A 20,563-nucleotide genomic window follows, 5' to 3' on the forward strand; every position below is an offset into this window, starting at 1 on the left:
CTGACCTTGACAGGATCTGGTGCTCTGCCGTTCATTATACATCTTACATCCCCTTATACTCCTGCTGTTACCAGGGCACACAAACATTAGCACCTGGATGACTTGGGTGGTGGTGATGATTCCAAAAGGGGAATCAGAGAACTGACGGTGTATTTCTTCTATCTTCTAGAATTACTTATTGTATTCCACTGCCTTGGCTGAGAGACAAAGAAAGAAAGAGAAGACCGTCGCTGAGGGACATCTTGAGACTACCTGTGGCCAAAGTGATGGATGAGGCCCATCCTTGGCCAAAGGGAAGCCATTTAGCAGAATCTGGGAATCACGTCCCTGTACACCGTGGTTCCTGATGCTTGGTTTCCCTCTTCTTTCCTTCCTATTAACCTAGATGTCTCAACTTTACCTTTCAGATAATTGGCTGAATATGTTGTCCTCATATCCAAAATCTACATAAAACCAGCAAGCTATGAGATGAACAGCAAACAACACAACAAAGTGATCTCTTTTTAGCACCGTATCCTCAAAATATCATCTCTCTAAGACATATGAGCTAATCCACTTGTACTATGTTTTTTATCTTCCATCGGTAAATATACCGGGTCACCATTTAGCTGTGATAATACGTAGTTTCTGAATGCTGTAACCTAAAGGAAGTTAAGTTGATGCCATCAAAACATTTACTGTGGTGGTGTCAGGGTGTGATAAACTCACCTATCAAATGCAGAAACGCTTGACACAACTTCAAAACCACAAGTCTAGTCAGCTGATTTAAAAATGATTGATTACGTAAAATTAAACCAGTGATTTTATGGAATTTAAGCAGACAGCACAGCCAATGAAATCTATAAGTTATTCCCCTATAAGCATTAATGTAGCAAACCGTGTGCCCCTTCATTTCTTCAAGGTCCAAAGTTTCCTTAACTAAGTGGAGGTTGCAGAAACTGGTTTATACAATTAATGTTCCACAACCAGATAAGAATTTCTAATTGAAAAGGGTGTAACATTTTTCGTCTTCTTCCAGCCATAATTATCACTGAAATCTATTGCATTCATGATATACTGTGGATATACTGTGGATCAGAACAACACACAAAGTTCCACACTCTCAGAGCCTGACACAGAGGAAATAGAAAGCTGTGATTTACTCAGAGAAGTCCCAGGGAAACAATTTCTCCTAAGGAAATATATTTTTAAAATCTTCCATTATAACTCATCCAAAAAGAAGCTATTAAGCACTGAACACTTTATAACTATAAAATATTAATATCTTTACCTATATTATTTTACACAAATCTTTCAAGGCAGGAAATATCACCATTTTCCAAACAAGGAAACTGAGGTTTATAGAAATTGTTTTCTCAAGTGGTAGAGCCAAGATTTGAATCCAGGTCTAAATCCTGCATTTGTATTGTAATGGTTGTAAAATTTGTGCCGGCAGAGCCACGTAATTACTTAATCTGGGCCGCGGTTTCCTCGTCTGTAACGTGGAACCAACACTGACACCTAACAGGGTTTCTGAACCTCAGCACTATTGACTGTGGGTTAGATAACGCTTTGCTGGAGGGGCTGTCCTATGCACTGTAGGATAGGTAGCAGCATCCCTGGCCTCTCCGCTCACTAGATGCCACTAGCTCAGCCTGCACAATTGTGACAACCCAATCAAAAATGGCTCCAGACATTGCCTAATGTCCCCTGGAGAGTAAAATCACTGGTTGAGAACCACTGACCTAAATTAAAGGACAGCTGTGAAGAGCCTCAGAGTATGTCTGGCCCAGAATATTTAATGTTAGATAGGTTGGTGGTGAAGAAGGACGAGGGGAGGAGGGGGAAGAGAAGAAGTAGTAGCCATAGTAGGGAGAGCAGGAGGGGGAGAGGAAGGGGGAGAAAAGGAAGAAGAAGAAATATACTTGCATCTGACTAAATTGTATTGATGTTTTATTCAGGCCTGACTGGGTGGATATAATTGAAAAACTCAGAGTTGATCAGAAAGAAAATAAAATTTAAAAAGACAGGTAGGCTTCTATCTTTTAGGATTATTTCAGGAAAGTTTCCATAATCCTTTTTCTTTTTTTATGAAGTAAAAATGTTTTACATATAAGATTACATATTAAACAGCCAAATAAATATTTGCTTAGTGTAATATTCCACACATCAGCCTAGACCAAATACCATATTGAAGTCTATGTCCAGATTTGAATAGATGGAACGTCCGTCACTTAAAAGAGTATTATAAATACTATTTTTGTCCTTAGGATAGTTAACCTTGAAATGATTTTATCCTTGAGAACATTTGTCATGGCTTAATACATTTACTAATGAATGTTACAGCTGAGATTAGCGTGTTGAGATTATAAATGAAATTAACTACAAAATATGTCTTACCTAAAGTCTTAACAGGATCAGAGTAATCAGAGTCAGTAAATTGTCCCATGACATTTGTGGCTCTAAATTTAAACCTATGAAATAAAAAACAACAACAATTTACATACCATATGACTTTTTTTTTCTATGAATAATTTAACAAATGGCTGTGAAGATGACATTTTTGTTAAAGAGAAAGTTAACTTACAAAGCGTAAACCTGGAAATCAGTCACCATCAGGACAAATGAATAATATCTTTACGTGAAATTATCTTGTACATGGACCTCTTGAACGTCATGAGAGAGTGACCAAAAATTTGACCAGACTCATGAAGAGTCAGCAGGTTAATCAAATGAAGTAGATCACCTCCTTCATAGATTTATTTGGATGAAACCACTGAATGTCTGCACAAGCACACTTTATAAATATAAAGCATAATAACTGTTATACCTCAGCCACCTTTGAAAATGCCAATAAGCCAGATTTAGAATAGTCATATAAAACTCATCCTGTTCAAATATAAACAAATGAAGAACAATGCTGCTTAATTCCGAGTATGCACAGCTGTATTTTCACTTTCTGTGCTTTCATGGCATATGAAATACAAAGTGGATGCAGAAGAAAGTCAATCTTAAAAATCACTGGTTGATTCTGTCACCACAGAGACAACCGAAATTTACCTTATTTTAAAACTATGGGACTTCCCTGGTGGCACAGTGGTTAAGAATCCACCTGCCAATGTAGGGGACGTGGGTTCAAGCCCCAGTCCAGGAAGATCCCACAGGCCTTGGACGAACTAAGCCCGTGCACCACAACTACTGAGCCTGTGCTCTAGAGCTCATGAGCCACAACTACTGAGGCTGCATGCCACAACTACTGAAGTCCGTGCTCCTAGAGTCCATGCTCCGCAACAAGAGAAGCCACCATGGTGAGAAGCCCGCGCACCACAACGAAGAGTAGCCCCCGCTCGCCACAACTAGAGAAAGCCCGCGGGCAGCAACGAAGACCCAACGCAGCCAAAAATAAATAAATTTATTTAAAAAAGGAAATCTTTAAAAAAACAAAACTATGAACCTACAAGAATTTTAAAATATAAAACCAATCTATATTAATAAATTGTACTTCATAATTTAATCCCTACTCTTCTCAAATTCTTATGATTTTATGGACTATATGAAATGTTTTGGAAAAAATGTAAAATCAACAATTCTTGGATAAATATTTAACTTTGTGGTATATCATTTCTGTAACTGATATTGTATGATGATTAATTTCAGGCCATAACTTAGTAACCCAAGTAATTGTACCTAATAACAGATAATAGAGCATTCTTTTTTCAAATGCCTAACTTCTCTAACTTTTCTAATGTTAACTTGTCCTAGGATGTTTATGAAGAACTTAACAGTGCTTTAGCAGGCAAAAATGAAACTAGCTGTATTTTTCAAGTTTAGTAGTAAAAATTATATTTTGAAAATTAAATAATTTTAAAAATTATAGTCAAGGGCTTCCCTGGTGGCGCAGTGGTTGAGAATCTGCCTGCCAATGCAGGGGACATGGGTTCGAGCCCTGGTCTGGGAGGATCCCACATGCCGCGGAGCGGCTGGCCCCATGAGCCACAATTACTGAGCCTGCGTGTCTGGAGCCTGTGCTCCGCAACAAGAGAGGACGCGATAGTGAGAGGCCCAGGAGAAAAATAACCAATTTAGCAAAGTATTTAATAAAGCTAACATATCAGCACTGATTTTTATATTAGATTATTATAATCTATACAATACCAAATATTAAAGTGAATTGTAAAGATTTCAATTCCTCATTCAGTTGTTTGATAGTATGAAAAGCTGAAAATGATTGCTATGACTGAGGTAAACTGAAGCCATAATTAACTGAAAGACGAGGATCATGTTTCTAAAAACCTGACATTAGCATGCAAAGCAGAGAAATGAGTGAAAAACACAAAATAGTACACATTAGTCACACTGCCCTTTACAGAAAGAATTAAATTCTACCTGTGTTCTCCAATTTGCACATTTTTCATATTGCCCTTAGTCACTTAACACGTCAAACCATAATTACTTTTAAGCTTGCCTACTTTCCCTACAACTGTATGTTTACGGGATATAAGGACAATGCCTTGTTGATCTTTATCATGCATTAGGTCACAATACATTATGGATGCCCAGCACTTACAGGAAAGATGACAGGAAGGGTAGATGGATGATGAAAGTTGTCAGCTAGCTTGCTAACATGATGCATAGTAAGCATAAACTATACTTACAAGTATTGCTTTTTTGGTTTCAGAGGTCCATTGCAGATTTTGTCTTCATTGCCAGGAATCATACATGCGTTATCAGCACCTATGATGTAAATTTCTTCATTGCCGCTAAACTTTGTCTTTTCCTCTGTACATGGGGGATTAGGAAAGCCTTCATTTGTAAAATATGGCCTTGGCTTATTAAAATATGCATCATACCACTTTGTTACATTTCCATCGTGCTGAGCTATTTTCAGAAAAAAGAATAATGATTACAAGTAATATCCAAATGTATTTTCACATTTATAAAGGGTGTTTCTATAATTGCATGAGGAAAATCTGGATGCAACATCTGTCACTCTATGAACCACCAGGGATGATTCAGCTGATCTACCTGGATAATTAGGGAACCCTATCCATTCCCATCACACATGAATCCATAGGCATTGTGGAGAATGACTTCTCGGAGAAAAAACTTTCCTCAATCAAGGGTAACTAACTCTCTTTCACACCTCCAAAGAAGCTATCAAGACTCCATCCTGCCAAACTCAAAACAATCCTACCAGCATATGGAATAAATAAATCACATATTTTAACCATGCCTTTTTAAATTTTGGTAAAATATTTTAGGCATATATTAATGATCAGTAAAATTGATAATAAATTAATAATATTGACAATCTGTTAAACTCAAGAGATGTGTAATAATCAGGAGTCAACCTTATATTACTAATTTTGAGTTGAAATGTCTTTAGCATTCAGCAGTTCACACACTGCAATTTGACAAGATAAGCTGGCATGTGATGATACCTCCTGCTTCTGCTACAAGCACCTGTACATTTTTGATTGGTCCGTGGTCATCATTATAGTAACATATTGGCATTCTGATTGTAATTGTTGTTGAAGTCACAAGAAGTTTTCCCGTGGCATCATAAATAGGGGTTGGTTTGGTTTTTGGTCGCGCTGGAGCTATAAACAAAGAAGAAATATCACTACCAATTCATTTTTTGTTTCTGCAGAGAAAATCATTTTGAATTCTCCTTTCATGCAGTAATTTACAGATAAGGTGATGACAAATATAAATAACAAGTGAAACAGATTTCTGTTTGGATACAGCAGATATTTAGCAATTATTACCTCCTAATGGTATAATTATATATTTGAGACTTGCCTAAGATAATGGGACCCAGGTGTGATTTTCAGACATCTGACTCCTCTTTATATATTAAAGAAATTCAAACTATAATTTTCACAAATGCATTAAATCATACTAGTATTTTCATGTTTTTTTTTTCTTTTACTTCCTTTAGCTGATTTACCAGTTTCTATTCTAGTCATACCAGGAGCCCTGCCCTCTAACCCTGCAGTTATCCATACCAAACATCTGGACGGTATCCTCACATATTTTTCTCTATGTTCACATAATCATATAAAAATACATAAACTCATACATAATGGATTCTTCTCACTGATATGTTTTAATGGTGCTATATTAAGTAGTATAATTACCCCACATATTGTTTTTCTCACTTAAATAAGACTTGTGTAAATCTTTTCAAGCCACCAAGTTCTGGCTAACTCATTCTTCTTAATGACTATGTTGTACATCATGGTGCAACTGCATATTTATTCAGTCATTCATCTAGTGATGGGAATTCACTTTTCCTTCAGGTTTTGAACATTTGCTTCACTACTCAGCCTTATACATTTAGCCTTATTTACTGATCCTTTTATTTCTATGGAATATATTCCCAAGGGCAGAATTTCTGGAACAAAAGAAACATGTACTTTTAACTTTAACAGATATTGCCAGAATAATCTTCTATAAGTGCCATGATAATTCACATTTTACCGTCAATGCATGCAAGTATCTCCAAAATCAACATTTGTAGAAGCTCCTCTTGTTTCATTTCATCTTACAGCTACATACACTAGCTGAGCATCAGTAAGTTGCCTAAACTTCAATTCTCATATTTATAAAATCTTTTTAAAAAGCCTCTCCGACAATGCCGTAAAATTGCCAATATCATTTCCATTTTATACATGAGGAAAATGGTCTTATGCTACGTAGCGGTAAGAGGGAACTATCAAGACTGGAACCAAATCTTTCTGACTTGATCCCTTAGCTCACTCCTCTGAGACGTAAAAGTTACGACGACATTAGATGTATAAAAGTCTACTGGGGAAAATATCTATGAGAATCAAGGGGCAGGGAGCAATAGCAGGTGGCACGATCACAGGCCTGACGCTTGTGAATGGGGAGAAGGAAGGAAGAAAGGATCCAGCAGGAAGGGCCTCAGGTTTCAGGGAGTTCTGAGAAACTTTGAGAAAGGCCACTGGGGAGTCCCCAAGACAAGGTTTCCTGTTAGAGGAATCTGGCATGCGACAGTATTATCCAACTCGGTATTATCTGTCAAATGCAAATCTAATGAGACAACTATTAATCCAGTGTCACTCCATGTCAATAAAATCATGCATATTACTGGAGAAAAATTCATTTCTCTAGGACCGAACCACTGCCCCTTAGTACTCATATATCTTCCCTAGATAACTGGTCATGAGTCTATCCACCCTATGTAAGGCATGGAAAGTCAGAACTAGTCATGTCTACCTGAGGATGAGCAAGTATCTGAAATGGGAAGTTTTACTAAATAAATATAATGCATCTATTGTTACCTGTATACTGAATATATGCATATGTCTGCCACTAAATAACAAAGAGAAATTAGGACGGTATGAGGTAAGCTCTTCTTTATGAAGTCATTTTATAAAGTAGCTGATATTTTTTAGACTTCAGGAGTTTGTACATTCCAAGTACATATTTATCAACTAAAAGCAAATAACACAAATAGTATTATAGTTATATAAACGACCCATTGATAAAAAAGTCAAATTTATCAGCTTCATCTTACAGTGATCATTTCTTATTCTTAACAATGCTTGTTTCCAGGCACTGTCCCATGGGTTTTTCAAAGATTATCTCTTTTAATCCTCACAGCAACTTATGAGGTAGGAACTAGTATTGTCTCCATTACAGGCTTAGAGGTGTTAAGAAACTTGTCCAAAGTCAAACAGGTATCAAGTGGCCAATCCAGAATTCAACCTCAGCAACTTGACTCTAGACTCAGCCTAAAAGCTGGCACTGTTAATCACTGTGCTGTGCTATGCTTACCAAAGACTGAGAAAAGTTACTTTTTGTTTCAGAGAGAGGAGCAGCAGGTGGAATTCTACTAAAGGTCAATACACTTTTTTTTTTTTAATCTCTCTGCAGGTTTTACACAGGATTTTAGAGAAGTGGCAAAACTGTGTGCATATTTTCAGTCTTGAGAAGGCACCTTGAATGACTGAATGCCCCTGAGGTCCTCTTAGTAATCTTTTATGGCTTTTGTGGAATTTGGTGGGGGAAGCAGTCTCCAAATTTTTGTATATTTTCTATGAAAAAACATCCCTGTCAATAATGAATTGTTCTACTTTTATAGTCAGAATCATAAAGTTGATTATATGGTAGTTCAGTAAGCACTATTTGATTAACTGAAAAGAATCTGACTTTCAAAATAAATAAAGATCAGTCAAGGAATCTAATTAGAACTAGTCAAAGTCTAGTCATGGGTAATTTAAAGGAGCTTTCTTTTCAATAAAATTTTAAAAACATAAAATACAATTATAAACCTTGTCTCAGAAAAGTTTAAATTTAGCAGAAAAGAAATATAAATAGCAGTGGGCATTCTCTGTAATTAACATGGTAATTTGCATTATGATTAAGACATTTTAATTACAGCCTGAATAAGCATACATTACTTATTACTTAATATATGCTTATTATATGCATATGCATGGTTTAAAAGCTTAACTACATCCTTAACTCTAATACAGAATACAAATTATAATTACTCTTTGATTAATAGTATTTCATGGGAAGGCAGCTCATGTACCTTTAATATCCATGGTTATTCTCATTTGAACGTTTGGCCCTGCACCAGCACTATTGATCGCATAAACCTAAAACAAAGAAACACCTTGTTATTATTTTCAAATTATTGCATATGTGTATGTATAACTGATTATGGTTATATGTCATTTTAAAATGATTGCACTTTTGAAAACAATTCATATAGTCTGTTAATTATATTTTCTTGCACTCAAATTAACATATGGAGGAAGAACGTTAGCAATAAAATAGTTCTCACAACTGATATTATGGTACTAAGCCCTGAGAACAAAGGCTGAGTGACCTAAATAGCCCTATCATACAGACCAAGAATGATGTGGCTTCAGTTTGAACCTTTAGGAGGAAAGAGCAGAAAAGTCACTATGTCTACACTCTCTCCATCTACTCTAACATCTGTTCCTTCTCTCTGTAGCTAGGTTAACTCCAGCTTTCTTTAAATCCATATTCAAGACGCTCTTTTTTTTCCTTCTCTGAGATGAAACCCTATTCCTCAGCCTCCCAGTTTTCCTGTATTAAATCATCCCTCTGAAAGTTGGCCTTTATACCCTGCTTCACCCCTGCCCCAAAGTATCTGACGCTACACCCTGCATAATGCAGCATATACACATAAAGCATTTCTGTTTGTATCTACAGCGGGTGATTTACACAAATGTGAATCCTTTCCATTAACTTTGTGCTTAGGAAGCTGCAGACACAGGCTCTTCTTTTATCCACTTTATCTTGCTATGTAAAATAAAGACTGTGTTCTTGGCCAATTTCATTGTATTCAATAAACGCAATTCAGAATATATCATTTTTGGAATTAATAAATTTGTTTCATACGTTAGTGACCCACCCTCCACCCCCTGGATAGTTTTAGAAGTATTTTGATTGAATTAAAATAGTAATATACGTGATGTGGTAGGTATACTAAATAAACCAAGCCCATAAAATGTAGCTTCAAAATATCTAAAGGAAATATTTATTGGTGCATGTAATTTTAAAAAGGAAGTATTCAAAATAAAAGTGATGTTATGAAGTGCTTAATTATTTTTATTTCTTTACAATCTAACCTTTAAGTGAGATAATAAAGTTAGGCAGTGCTTCTCAACCTGCAGTGAGCAAAGAAGTCACTTGCAAACCCTGTTAAATAAGGATCTGTAGGTTTTGATTCAGTAGGTTGGGACAGGTGCGAAAGTTACACATTTCTAATAAACTCTCAGGTGTTGAGGACACTATGTTGCACTTTGCAAAGAATCAGATTTGTTTTTCTTTAAATTATGAATTGGTTGTACTTTATTTCCTGTATTTTTTTATTTGCAAGAGCCAAAACTGTTACACTTGCTACCTACCATAACTATTAATATCCTACATAGAAATTACTATTCTTATTACTAATTTTTCAGATAAGGAAACTGAGGCACAGATTTGAGGAAATTGCCCAGAAAGAAACTAGCAGAGCCAGAATTTGAACCTAGGTCAGTTCATTCCCTTAACCACCACCTTCTCTCTAATAGATCTTCTACAACGGGGGTTCATTTAATGGTACGTGCAGCAAGAATCCTAGCAAGTCAGATTACATAATGAGATATAAAGTTTGCGAGGGAACACAGATTATTAATGACAGTTTTCTGATATAAAGAGTTGATAGGAAGATTAGTTATGGAGCTACTTGAATGTATAGGGTGAATTCTATGTTGCTTAAAAGATGATTTTCTGAACTTTATGATTGTTTGAAAATTCCAAGACATGCAAAAATAGTGAAAGGATGAAACAAATTGTGTATGTGTTTGGGTGTATGTATATGAACTCACACACATATTTACTTTACCAAATGGATAATTTAGAATTAAGATGTAAAATAATATTAGCTTTTAGTAATAGTTGTGTGAAATACACGTGAATTTCAATCACATAGTTATTTCTGACTTCTGCCTTTGAAATTTGTTTTTCCATTTTCCACCTATAATCACACAGAAACAGTTTTTCTTTAGGCAGAATCATCTCATTATATATATCTGCTCTTTAACTTTTATTTATTGATTTTATTTATTTATTTTTGGATGCGTTGGGTCTTCATTGCTGCTCGCAGGCTTTCTCTAGTTTCGGCGAGCAGGGGTCACTGCTCTTTTAACTTTTAACGTGGATTTTCTTCCTGCTTTATTTCTGGATTTCCACTATAATTGTGCAAACATTTTTGTTGTTTACATATTTTCACAGGACTTGCTGTATTAAAATAGGAAAGCAGCAATTTTGTTTCTCCAAATTTATTTTCAGTTGGCATGTCTTAAGCGATCCCACGAAAAGACAGGAAAAATGTATTATGTACATAAGCTGCAGTATTTTTGAATGCTGAGTTTGTAAACCAACTTTGTAAGACAGGTGAATAATTAAAAGCTATGTATTCTTACACTGATGTTGTATGTATGTCCGCCTTTTAGTCCTTCTAACATCGCAATGACAGATGTGTCCGTTTTCTGGATAATACTGAGGTTGCGAATCTGGACAGCAGTGGGATCATCTTCTTGGTAAACCAAAGCTTGATACACTTGGATATTTCCATTAGGTTGAGAAGGGGGAAGAAATGTTAACTGAAATTTTGTAACTTCATCGGGTATCTTCTGAAATGTCATGTTGTTCGGTGGGTCCTTAGGCACTGAAATGAAATAATTAGCAATTACAATTTTTAAAAAATTTGTGTTCATTTTGATGTCCATATAAAACTGATTTGCTTCAAGTTTCTGTTTATAAAGAGTATTACACAGATCACTTAAGCCATTTAATTTTGAAAACAAGCAAAATGGCTCATGCATTATAGAATCATTGACATCTATAAATCACAGAAACCATAACAGTGATCCAATTTATTTGCTTATTTATTTAGCCTTTTATAATATATGTATTTTTATACAGAATGCATTTCTATGATACTCTGAACTTAAAAACAATGTAGACTCACAGGAAGTTGCAAAAATCATACATACAGTCCCCTGTAACCTTCCCCCAGCTTTCCCCAGTGGTGATATCTTATGTAACTATTGTTTAGTATCAAACCTGGAAACAGACACTGGTACAATAATGTTGACTATAGACGTTATTCAGTTTTCACCATTTTTCATGCTTTCCTGTATCTGCATGTAGTTCTATGCAATTTAATCCCACGTGTAGATTCCTGTAACCATCACCAGAAATGAGATACAAAACTATTCCATCACCATAAAGAAATGTCCCCTTAGACTTACACTCCATGCCTCCGTACAACACTAATCAATCTCCATTTCCATAGTTTTGTCATTTGCAAAAGACAATAGCACAGTGACCTGGAGGTCCATCAGGGTTGTTGTATATCAATAGTTCATTCTATTTTTATTGCCGAGTAGTGTTCCATTTTATAGATGTACGAGTTTAATTTATAAAAACATTTGGGTTGTTTCCAGTTATTTTGTTGTTGTCATTACTAATAAATCTTCTATTAACATTCATATACAGATATTTGCATGGACATTAAGTTTTCAATTCTCTATGATAATTGCCCAAGAGTGTATTTGGTGGATCATGTGGTAAGTGCATTTAAAAAAAAATTTTTTTTAACATCTTTACTGGAGTATAATTGCTTTACAATGGTGTGTTGGTTTCTGCTTTATAACAAAGTAAATCAACTATACATATACATATATCCCCATATATCCTCCCTCTTATGTCTCCCTCCCACCCTCCCTATACCGCCCCTCTAGGTGGTCACAAAGCTCCCAGTTGATCTCCCTGTGCTATGCGGCTGCTTCCCACTAGCTATCTATTTTACATTTGGTAGTATATAAAAGATCACCAAACTATTTTTCCATTGTAGCTATACCCTTTTACATTGCCACTAGCAATGTATGAGAGATCTAGTATTTCTGCATCTTTTCCAACATTTGGTATTATCACTATTTTAAAAATTATTATTTCATCTGTTCTAGTAGATGTATAGTGATATATCACTGTGGTTTCAACTTGCATTTCCCCAATAGCTAATGGTGTTGAAAACCTATCTTATCATGAGTTTATTTGCCAGTCATATTTCCTCTCTGGTAAAATGTCTGTTCACGTTGTCAATTTTCTAATTGAATTCTTTTTAAGTGTTGAATTTTAAGATTTCTTTATGTTCTAGATATTCCAGTTTATTTTTGATAAATAAAAGTTATCCTAACATATAACTAGCTAAATATCAATAATTTTAAAATGATACACATGAGGATAAAATTATTTATGAATAATTTTATGAAAGACTAGTCTTTGTTGTACTACATAATCAGTGTTCTTTAAATAAATGACTCATTGAATGAACATATCTTATTTTGATCACATTGAAATGGATATTCCATTCTAAATTCTAAAATTCTAAGTAAAGAATTTCCATGAAAAGGCTGTTGATATTTGGCTGTCAATGATTCAGATATTCAGATATTGTTGCAAACATCCCTAGAGATTAGTGCCCTATGGCAAGCAAAAAATAAGTAAGTAACAGTGAGAAAAAAAAAGAGAGAGAAAAGCAAATAAACATGTCATTGTGCCAAATATCACAGGATGAAAAAATGCATAGCTGAAATAAAGGTTAAATTGGTTCAACACACATTTTCACAACATTTGCTGTTATACATTTTTGATACATAAGAAACATATATATTTTTTCTTTTTATAAGAATTGTTTCTCTAAAATTAGGATCAGCTTTAAAAAGTTGAATACATGAAAGAATTATCTGAATGCTAGAAAGAACCTTTTATCCGCCAAGTATCTTTCGTTTGACATCTCAAATTCTACTCTTAGAGGTTTAGTAGAAATTTATTAAACTATGATGTCCTTGGAAGAGTTAGCACATTAGGATTTGCAATCAGTGCTTTGTGGTGTGAATGTGAATAAGTTTGGCAGCAACTTTCCTCACAGATAGGCAGGATGGGGGAGAAGTGCAAAAAGCATAATAAGAAAATAAGTACCTGGAATATACATGGCCACAAAATGGAAACAAGCAGAATTTTAGGGTGCTAAGGATAGGATGTACTTTTCAATTTAGAACCATAAGTTTATAGACAACAGAGTATGTAGCATAATGAAAAGACTAGCTAAAAAATATTTTACCTCCTATACTTACCTTACAGATAGCAACAAATAAACTATAGCAACACATCCCTTCATGTGCTCTTTCCAAAGATATATCTGGTGGCAAAGAACATCAGGAGTCTGAAGGAGGATGGGGCAAGCGAGTTCTGGGAAGTTGACTTTCCACATTAAATTCTTACTGGTTACAATCTTATTATTCATTCAGACCCTGTTCATAGGAACTGGAGGAAATCTGTACAGATTCTGACATTTATCAAATAGATTATGTAATAAAACATGTCACTTAACTAAGTGAAGAAAACAGATACGGTGAAACATAACCTGGGTTCTACTTTTGAATTCTAGATTATTTAATAATGGAGTATTATTACTTTAATGTGCATTTAAACCATGGGAGAGAAATAATTAAAATGGAATTTAAGGTGAAGCTTTATTGGCTATAGACAGTTGGACAAAATCATCTCTTAGGCAAGGTAACTCAACTTCTGAAATAGTGTTTAAATAAATACAAAAAAGTACAATTGATTACCTTACTATGAACTAATTTTTGTATTTACAAGTATTGATTATTCTACATAATTCCACTTTGCTTCAAAAATGTAAATACAAAGCTTTACTCTTGTCAGTCACAGTGAGTCACTGAAGTTTAAACTTATATGCTTAAAAAATTTCTTTTAACACATATGCTTTGTAGGGTCAGGTGTGAGAAACTGTAAGAAAGACACCTAACTCAGTCAATTTTTAGCATGAAAAATAAACCTTACCTGATTCTAAAGTAGTAACAATCACTTCAGCACTCGACTTTCCTTCCACATATGCAGCACTAATATTTCCAGTGAATGCAGTGATCACCACGGAATACCTTGTGAATATTTTCAAATCTTTAATTTCTATGGTTTTATTTTCTCCATTTGACTTGATTAAGGAAATATTAAATTCATCACTATCTACCTACAGGAAAAAATAGCTAACAATTAAAGGAAGCAGCACTTGAGATACAAATCAATAAAACATAAAAACAGAAAGCTATGAGTGGTATATTTTTCTAGCCAAGATTTAAAAATTCTTTTATTTACAGTCAGACAGACCTGGGAAATCCGAAGTGCTACTTTAACAGTTTACTAATTACAATTATTTCAACAATTGAAAGTAAAAGAAAAAAATCAATCACAATTAATCAGAACAAGCAGAAATCATCTTCGCAGTCAATGAAATTTATACTCCTTTTTTTTTTTAACATCTTTATTGGAGTATAGTTGCTTTACAATGGTGTGTTAGTTTCTGCTTTATAACAAAGTGAATCAGCTATATATACACATACATCACCATATCTCCTCCCTCTTGCATCTCCCTCCCACCCTCCCAATCCCACGCCTCTAGGTGGTCACAAAGCATTGAACTGATCTCCCTGTGCTATGCGGCTGCATCCGACTAGCTATCTGTTTTAGATTTGGTAGTGTATATAAGTCCATGCCACTCTCTCACTCCGTCCCAGCTTACCCTTCCCCCTCCCCGTGTCCTCAAGTCCATTCTCTAGTAGGTCTGCGTCTTTATTCCTGTCCTGCTCCTATGTTCCTCAGAACCTTTTATTTTTTTTTAGATTCCATATATATGTGTTAGCATACAGTATTTGTTTTTCAACTCCAACGTTTTACAGAAGAAAGAATATAGGTTGGTTCCCAGCCATCAGGGGTTCAAATCCCAACCTGGTCACTTAATAACTCCTGTAGCATTTGATAAGTCATTTATGCTGTCTTACTTTCTGTATATGTAAGATTGGGGTGATAATATCTACTTAAAATATTTTGATGATTCGGAAAAAACAGATCTGAAGTAGCCGGCACAGAAATTTGCAATTTTTTTTTTTACCATGATCAACAAAAATGAAACATTTTGCAACATAATTCAGGATGTGTGTGTGTATTCTTTATAACTGAAAATTGCTTTTCAGAAATACAACTTCTGAAATGCACTTTGATATTTTCTGCTCTTTTTAATTTTATTCCAATTCATTTAAAAAATGCTGGTCATAATTGAAGTTTGAAAAACTGATCTAGCACCATGCAAGGCACTAAGTAAGGAATCAATTAATTAACATGATGTCATAATTATTAAATGTGTACAAATGAGTATGCTTAGGTATATTAAATATAGTTGTATAATTTATTAAAACATAGTCTGTCTTTGATGGAGAGTCTGGCCTATTCACTGTAGGGATTAAACACAGCTAAAGTTTCTAGCACTAAATAGAAGGGCTTTGCCTGAGATGAACAACAGCAAGTTTGAAATTCTATTATGCCTGCTTCTCTCCAGTACTTGAAAGACTTAAAAACAAGTTGGATACACTGTCCTCACTATCAAGTTCATTTTCAACCTGACCCTCTCTCATAACTTTGAAAGATGTTTTTTTGTTTAATATGTTCTTCAAATGCTCTTTTCTAAGAACTTTTTAAACTAAAAACGATGTTGCTATGAGAAACACAGCACAAGGCTGAAAAAGATCAGATCTGCAAAAAGTCAAACAAATCGAACCAGAGCAGTGGAGGGAGGTGTTCCACTTCTAAAATGTCAGAAAAACAAATCAATCAGTGTAGGAATCCAATTGATCGGGTGCATGCACCCACTGGTAGAAAGTGTGTATTTAGTATTTAATTAGTTGTCAACATCTAAATATCTCATACAAATCGGGCTTTTAAAATTTCCCCTATGACTAGGCTTATATTCATGCTGGGTAACAATTATCTAGAGATGAGTGACAGGTGACTCCTCTAATGGGGCAGGGGTCTCCAATTCATCACTGAAGCTTCATTGTGACTGTTCCTTGATGTTCCTTGCCCGACTACTATAGCTATTTCAACTCTGATTTTATTGAGTTGAGCTGAATTCCTCAAGGTTCCATAGCAACTTGGTAGCTGAGACAGGATTTACTCCCAGGTCTTTGAAGAGTCCAGACCTCTCTACACCAAGTCATGGGGCGTGGTCTTATAAAGTAAAACGAAATTATTCCAATGCCTTCCATTAAAAAATGGATAACAAGTAGTAAAACATGAAATAACATGCATGTGGTCTACTATATCTTAAAAAATATACAGTAAAGTTCAAAAAGAATGCTGGGCCCTCAAATACTGCATGTGGAAAAATGCATTTTCTTTCTTCACTAAACCTACTATCATTAACTAATATTCGTCCACTTACCCAGGACTGAAACCCCAGACCTTTTTGACCCATCATCTCCCTTCAATCAGTTCCAGATTTGTTTGCTCATATTTGATCATCGATTATGATGATGAAATGTCTGCCATATTTTTTGAAGTGTGGTTGTTTCATATACACTGTCAGTAATTAGATTCTGGTTCTATTTTCCTCTCCTTTGCCTGCCCCACCTGCACTCTTCCCCACCTGGTACACCCCCATTTAATTCTTACATCCCAGAACAGAACAAATTTCGTCTTCTCTGTGCAGTCTCCTCTATATATTATGTCCCCCATAATTAATTACTTTGTTAGTTTATATTCCAAAAAAGACTGCATACCTCATACTCTACAACTAGCTCTTTATATTCTGGTGTCATTCTCTAGAGTGTGAGCTACTTGGAAGCAGAACTTTGTTTTCCATCTTTGTCTTGGTGAAAGAAGCTACTAAGTATTTGCTAAGTTAAAAAATAAAGGGGCCGACAAACAAAGGGCCACAAAATGCATTAATTTCCAGCAGAATCATCCAGGATGATATCTGAGCCCATATATCTTTATTCAAGATTGTCAATTTTTGCTTAATTTGAGTCTTTTAAGGGAAGAGTTTTATGCCCTTGCGGTTAGTATTTGGCAGAGGCCAGGCTGCAGCATAAGTCCTAAATTCAGTGATATACGTTCTTCTTTGGCCTGCGAGCCAATGACTTTTGAAGGTAGATAGTTATATATTCATGAAATGAGCTGCAGATAAACTCTATAAGGATAATGACCACGTCAGACTTGTTCACTTCTACATACCCAGCACGTACCACAATGTTGGCATTTGAATGTATTTAAAAGCGTGTTGGGAGTTTGGGATTGACATGTACACATTGCTATTTTTAAAATAGATAACCAACAAGGAACTACTGCATAGCACAGGGAACTCTGCTCAATATCAATATTCTGTAATAACCTAAATGGGATAAGAATTTGAAAAAGAATAGATGCATGTATATATGTATAACTGAATCACTTTGCTGTACACCTGAAACTAACACAACATTGTTAATCAACTATGCTCCAATATAAAAATTAAAAACATAAAGTGTGTTGAAAGAATGAAGGGAAGAAGGAACAAATGACAACTTAGTTCCAAGAATCCTAGGGAAACTCTGAAGTGTTAGAATCTGTTTGAATTTTTGCTATCTTTGATCCAAAGGTGTTTTGGTGAGCATATATTTCAGTTTGGCAATTTTTACTTGCTTTTTGATGGGTTTTCCTATTTTCCATCACACCATTGTCTACTGGTTTTAGCCATGTCTTAATATTTGAGAAGTTATTTTTCATCTCTGTGCCTCAGTTCCCCTTTATGCAAAATGAAGATGATAACATTTACATCAAAATGTTATTAGATATGATAATACAATGCATATGAAGAGCTAATATGTAACTGAAATAAGCAATTACAATATTAGTTATCTTTCCATCCTTCTCTCTTTCCCTTGCTCATTTTTAATCTCAGTAAGAATGCTAAGAGAATGAGGTTATAAATCACTATTTTTACTGTTTTATTTTTCTCTCCTTTAAACACAACCAAATTCCAAGAGAGAGCTATTTTCCTTAATAAAGTGTCTTTTACTTGATAGAGCACAGCATTAACTTTTTTTTTTTGCGGTACGCGGGCCTCTCACTGTTGTGGCCTCTCCCGCTGCGGAGCACAGGCTCTGGACCTGTAGGCTCAGCAGCCATGGCTCACAGGCCCAGCTGCTCCACGGCATGTGGGATCCTCCTGGACCGGGGCACGAACCCGTGTCCCCTGCATCGGCAGGCGGACTCTCAACCACTGTGCCACCAGGGAAGCCCCAGCATTAACATTTTATAATTTGCTTTTAATGCTATTCCCAGAGCATTTGTCATTCGTGTTGATTATTTTTGGCTAATTATTAACTAAAAATCTTCACAGATATGCTCTAAAAAAGGAACATAAACTGAAGACTTAATCATGACACGTCTTTTGAGAAAGAAGTATTTCCTTTAAGAAATAATATAAAGACATAAAAAAATCATAAAAGTTAAACAAGGGATGGATAGAGACAGCAAGAAGGAGAGGAGAATTCACCATGAATTACCTAATTTAACGTGTTAGACGCAACTGTAAGAGACTGCTCATCAGGTCCAGTAAAGCTCAAGCAGGCTGGCAAGGAGATCTTTCCAATTCTAACCCCAGATAACAACTCTGCATTATTCACATCGTGCAGCACCCTGTCTTAGGTGAAAGGCTTGACTCTCATGCTTGGGTCTCCTTCTGTCCGGAAGGCTACTCCAATTTGGTGTCTTCAGGGACATCTTATTTAAATGTTTGTATTCCCCAGGATACTATCCTCAGGTTAGTTCTTACAGAAGAGGCTTTACATGTTGTGTAGTTAATCTCATCTACTCATATTATTTCATCTATCATCGAAACACCAACAGTTCCCAAATCTGGGAATACAAACTTCCTCTCCGGAGCTACAGATCCACAAATAAAACTGCTAATGGGCTATCTTCATCTGGAGGATTCCCAGGCATCTTAAAGTTGGTGCATCTAGTACTGAATTCATGCCTTTCCTCTACAAATTTGTTCCTCCTCACAATTTTCCAAATCATATATCTTAAAGTCATCCTTGATTATTCTCTTCACTCACCATCCACAGATTTTTTTCACCAAATCCTGTAGTTTTAAATTATTTTTCATTCTGTTTTCCTCACTCCATTTCCTCTGTCCTTCTTTTCTTGTTCAGTTTTACTCTTTTGTGTGTGTGTGTGTGTGTGTGTGTGTTATGCGGGCCTCTCACTGTTGTGGCCTCTCCCGTTGCAGAGCACAGGCTCCAGACGCACAGGCTCAGCGGCCGTGGCTCACGGGCCCAGCCGCTCTGCGGCATGTGGGATCTTCCCGGACCGGGGCACGAACCCGTGTCCCCTGCATTGGCAGGCGGACTCTCAACCACTGAGCCACCAGGGAAGCCCCAGTTTTACTCTTATAGTTTCCTGTCTCCTTATTTAATTTTGCACCCCCAGGACTTCTCTAAAACTATTCTCTACAATGCACCCATACTGATCCTGTAAAACAGAAATCTGTATCCCAACACTGCTTTAATTCCACAATTGGCACCCCACTGCCCTTACCATGAAACCCACACTCCATAACATGTTATAAGCCTGCCTCCTGATCTGGCCTCATCACTCAGCCTTTTCTTCTTGAAAGTTTTGACCAAGGATTCCAGAACTACTTGCTTTTTCCTGAAGGAAGCTAACTTTTCTATTATTCTAACTTCTATTACCATTTCCTTTTCATGTTCTGCTTCAGTTATTTTCAAAATTAAGCTCTGATGCTATCTTATTTGGGAGATATTTCTCCTAATGCCTTGTCCGTTCTCCTTTTATGTTTTGAGTTCGTTTTCACTGTATTTTAAACCAATATATTATTATCAACTTAACCTCGTTTATATACATCATCTATACCCTGACGATAAATACAATAATAACCATGGTGACAATACTTTATTTACATTTATTGAACACTTACTATGCGTCAGGCAATGTTTTAAGTTCTTTAGGTAAATTTTCTAACTCAGTCCTCTCAAAATCTCTCTACACTGGGTAGTATTATCAATCTTTATTTTACAGATGTGGACACTGAAAGACAAACAAGTTAAGTAAGCTGCCTAACAGAGCTGAGATTAAAATTCAAAGTCTGGTTCCAAAACCTATATTCTTA

The 20,563-nt window shown here is 35.6% G+C and overlaps 1 protein-coding gene across 6 annotated transcripts in view; it reads right to left on the reverse strand.

Moving 5' to 3' along the window:
- Window positions 1-20,563, reverse strand: part of PTPRQ (protein tyrosine phosphatase receptor type Q) — a 205,234-nt gene that overhangs the window by 53,389 nt on the left and 131,282 nt on the right. For all 6 annotated transcript variants that reach the window (XM_024737186.1, XM_024737185.1, XM_024737184.1 and 3 more), the window contains 6 exons: window positions 14,401-14,587; window positions 10,950-11,194; window positions 8,543-8,609; window positions 5,421-5,579; window positions 4,635-4,857; window positions 2,380-2,453 (listed from right to left, as the gene is read on the reverse strand). In XM_024737186.1, coding sequence (XP_024592954.1) covers window positions 2,380-2,453; window positions 4,635-4,857; window positions 5,421-5,579; window positions 8,543-8,609; window positions 10,950-11,194; window positions 14,401-14,587 — 955 coding nt within the window. The remainder of the gene's footprint in view (window positions 1-2,379; window positions 2,454-4,634; window positions 4,858-5,420; window positions 5,580-8,542; window positions 8,610-10,949; window positions 11,195-14,400; window positions 14,588-20,563) is intronic.

Source organism: Neophocaena asiaeorientalis, unplaced genomic scaffold (genome assembly GCF_003031525.2).
Source record: "Neophocaena asiaeorientalis asiaeorientalis breed wild unplaced genomic scaffold, Neophocaena_asiaeorientalis_V1.1 scaffold134, whole genome shotgun sequence".
Taxonomy (NCBI): domain Eukaryota; kingdom Metazoa; phylum Chordata; class Mammalia; order Artiodactyla; family Phocoenidae; genus Neophocaena; species Neophocaena asiaeorientalis.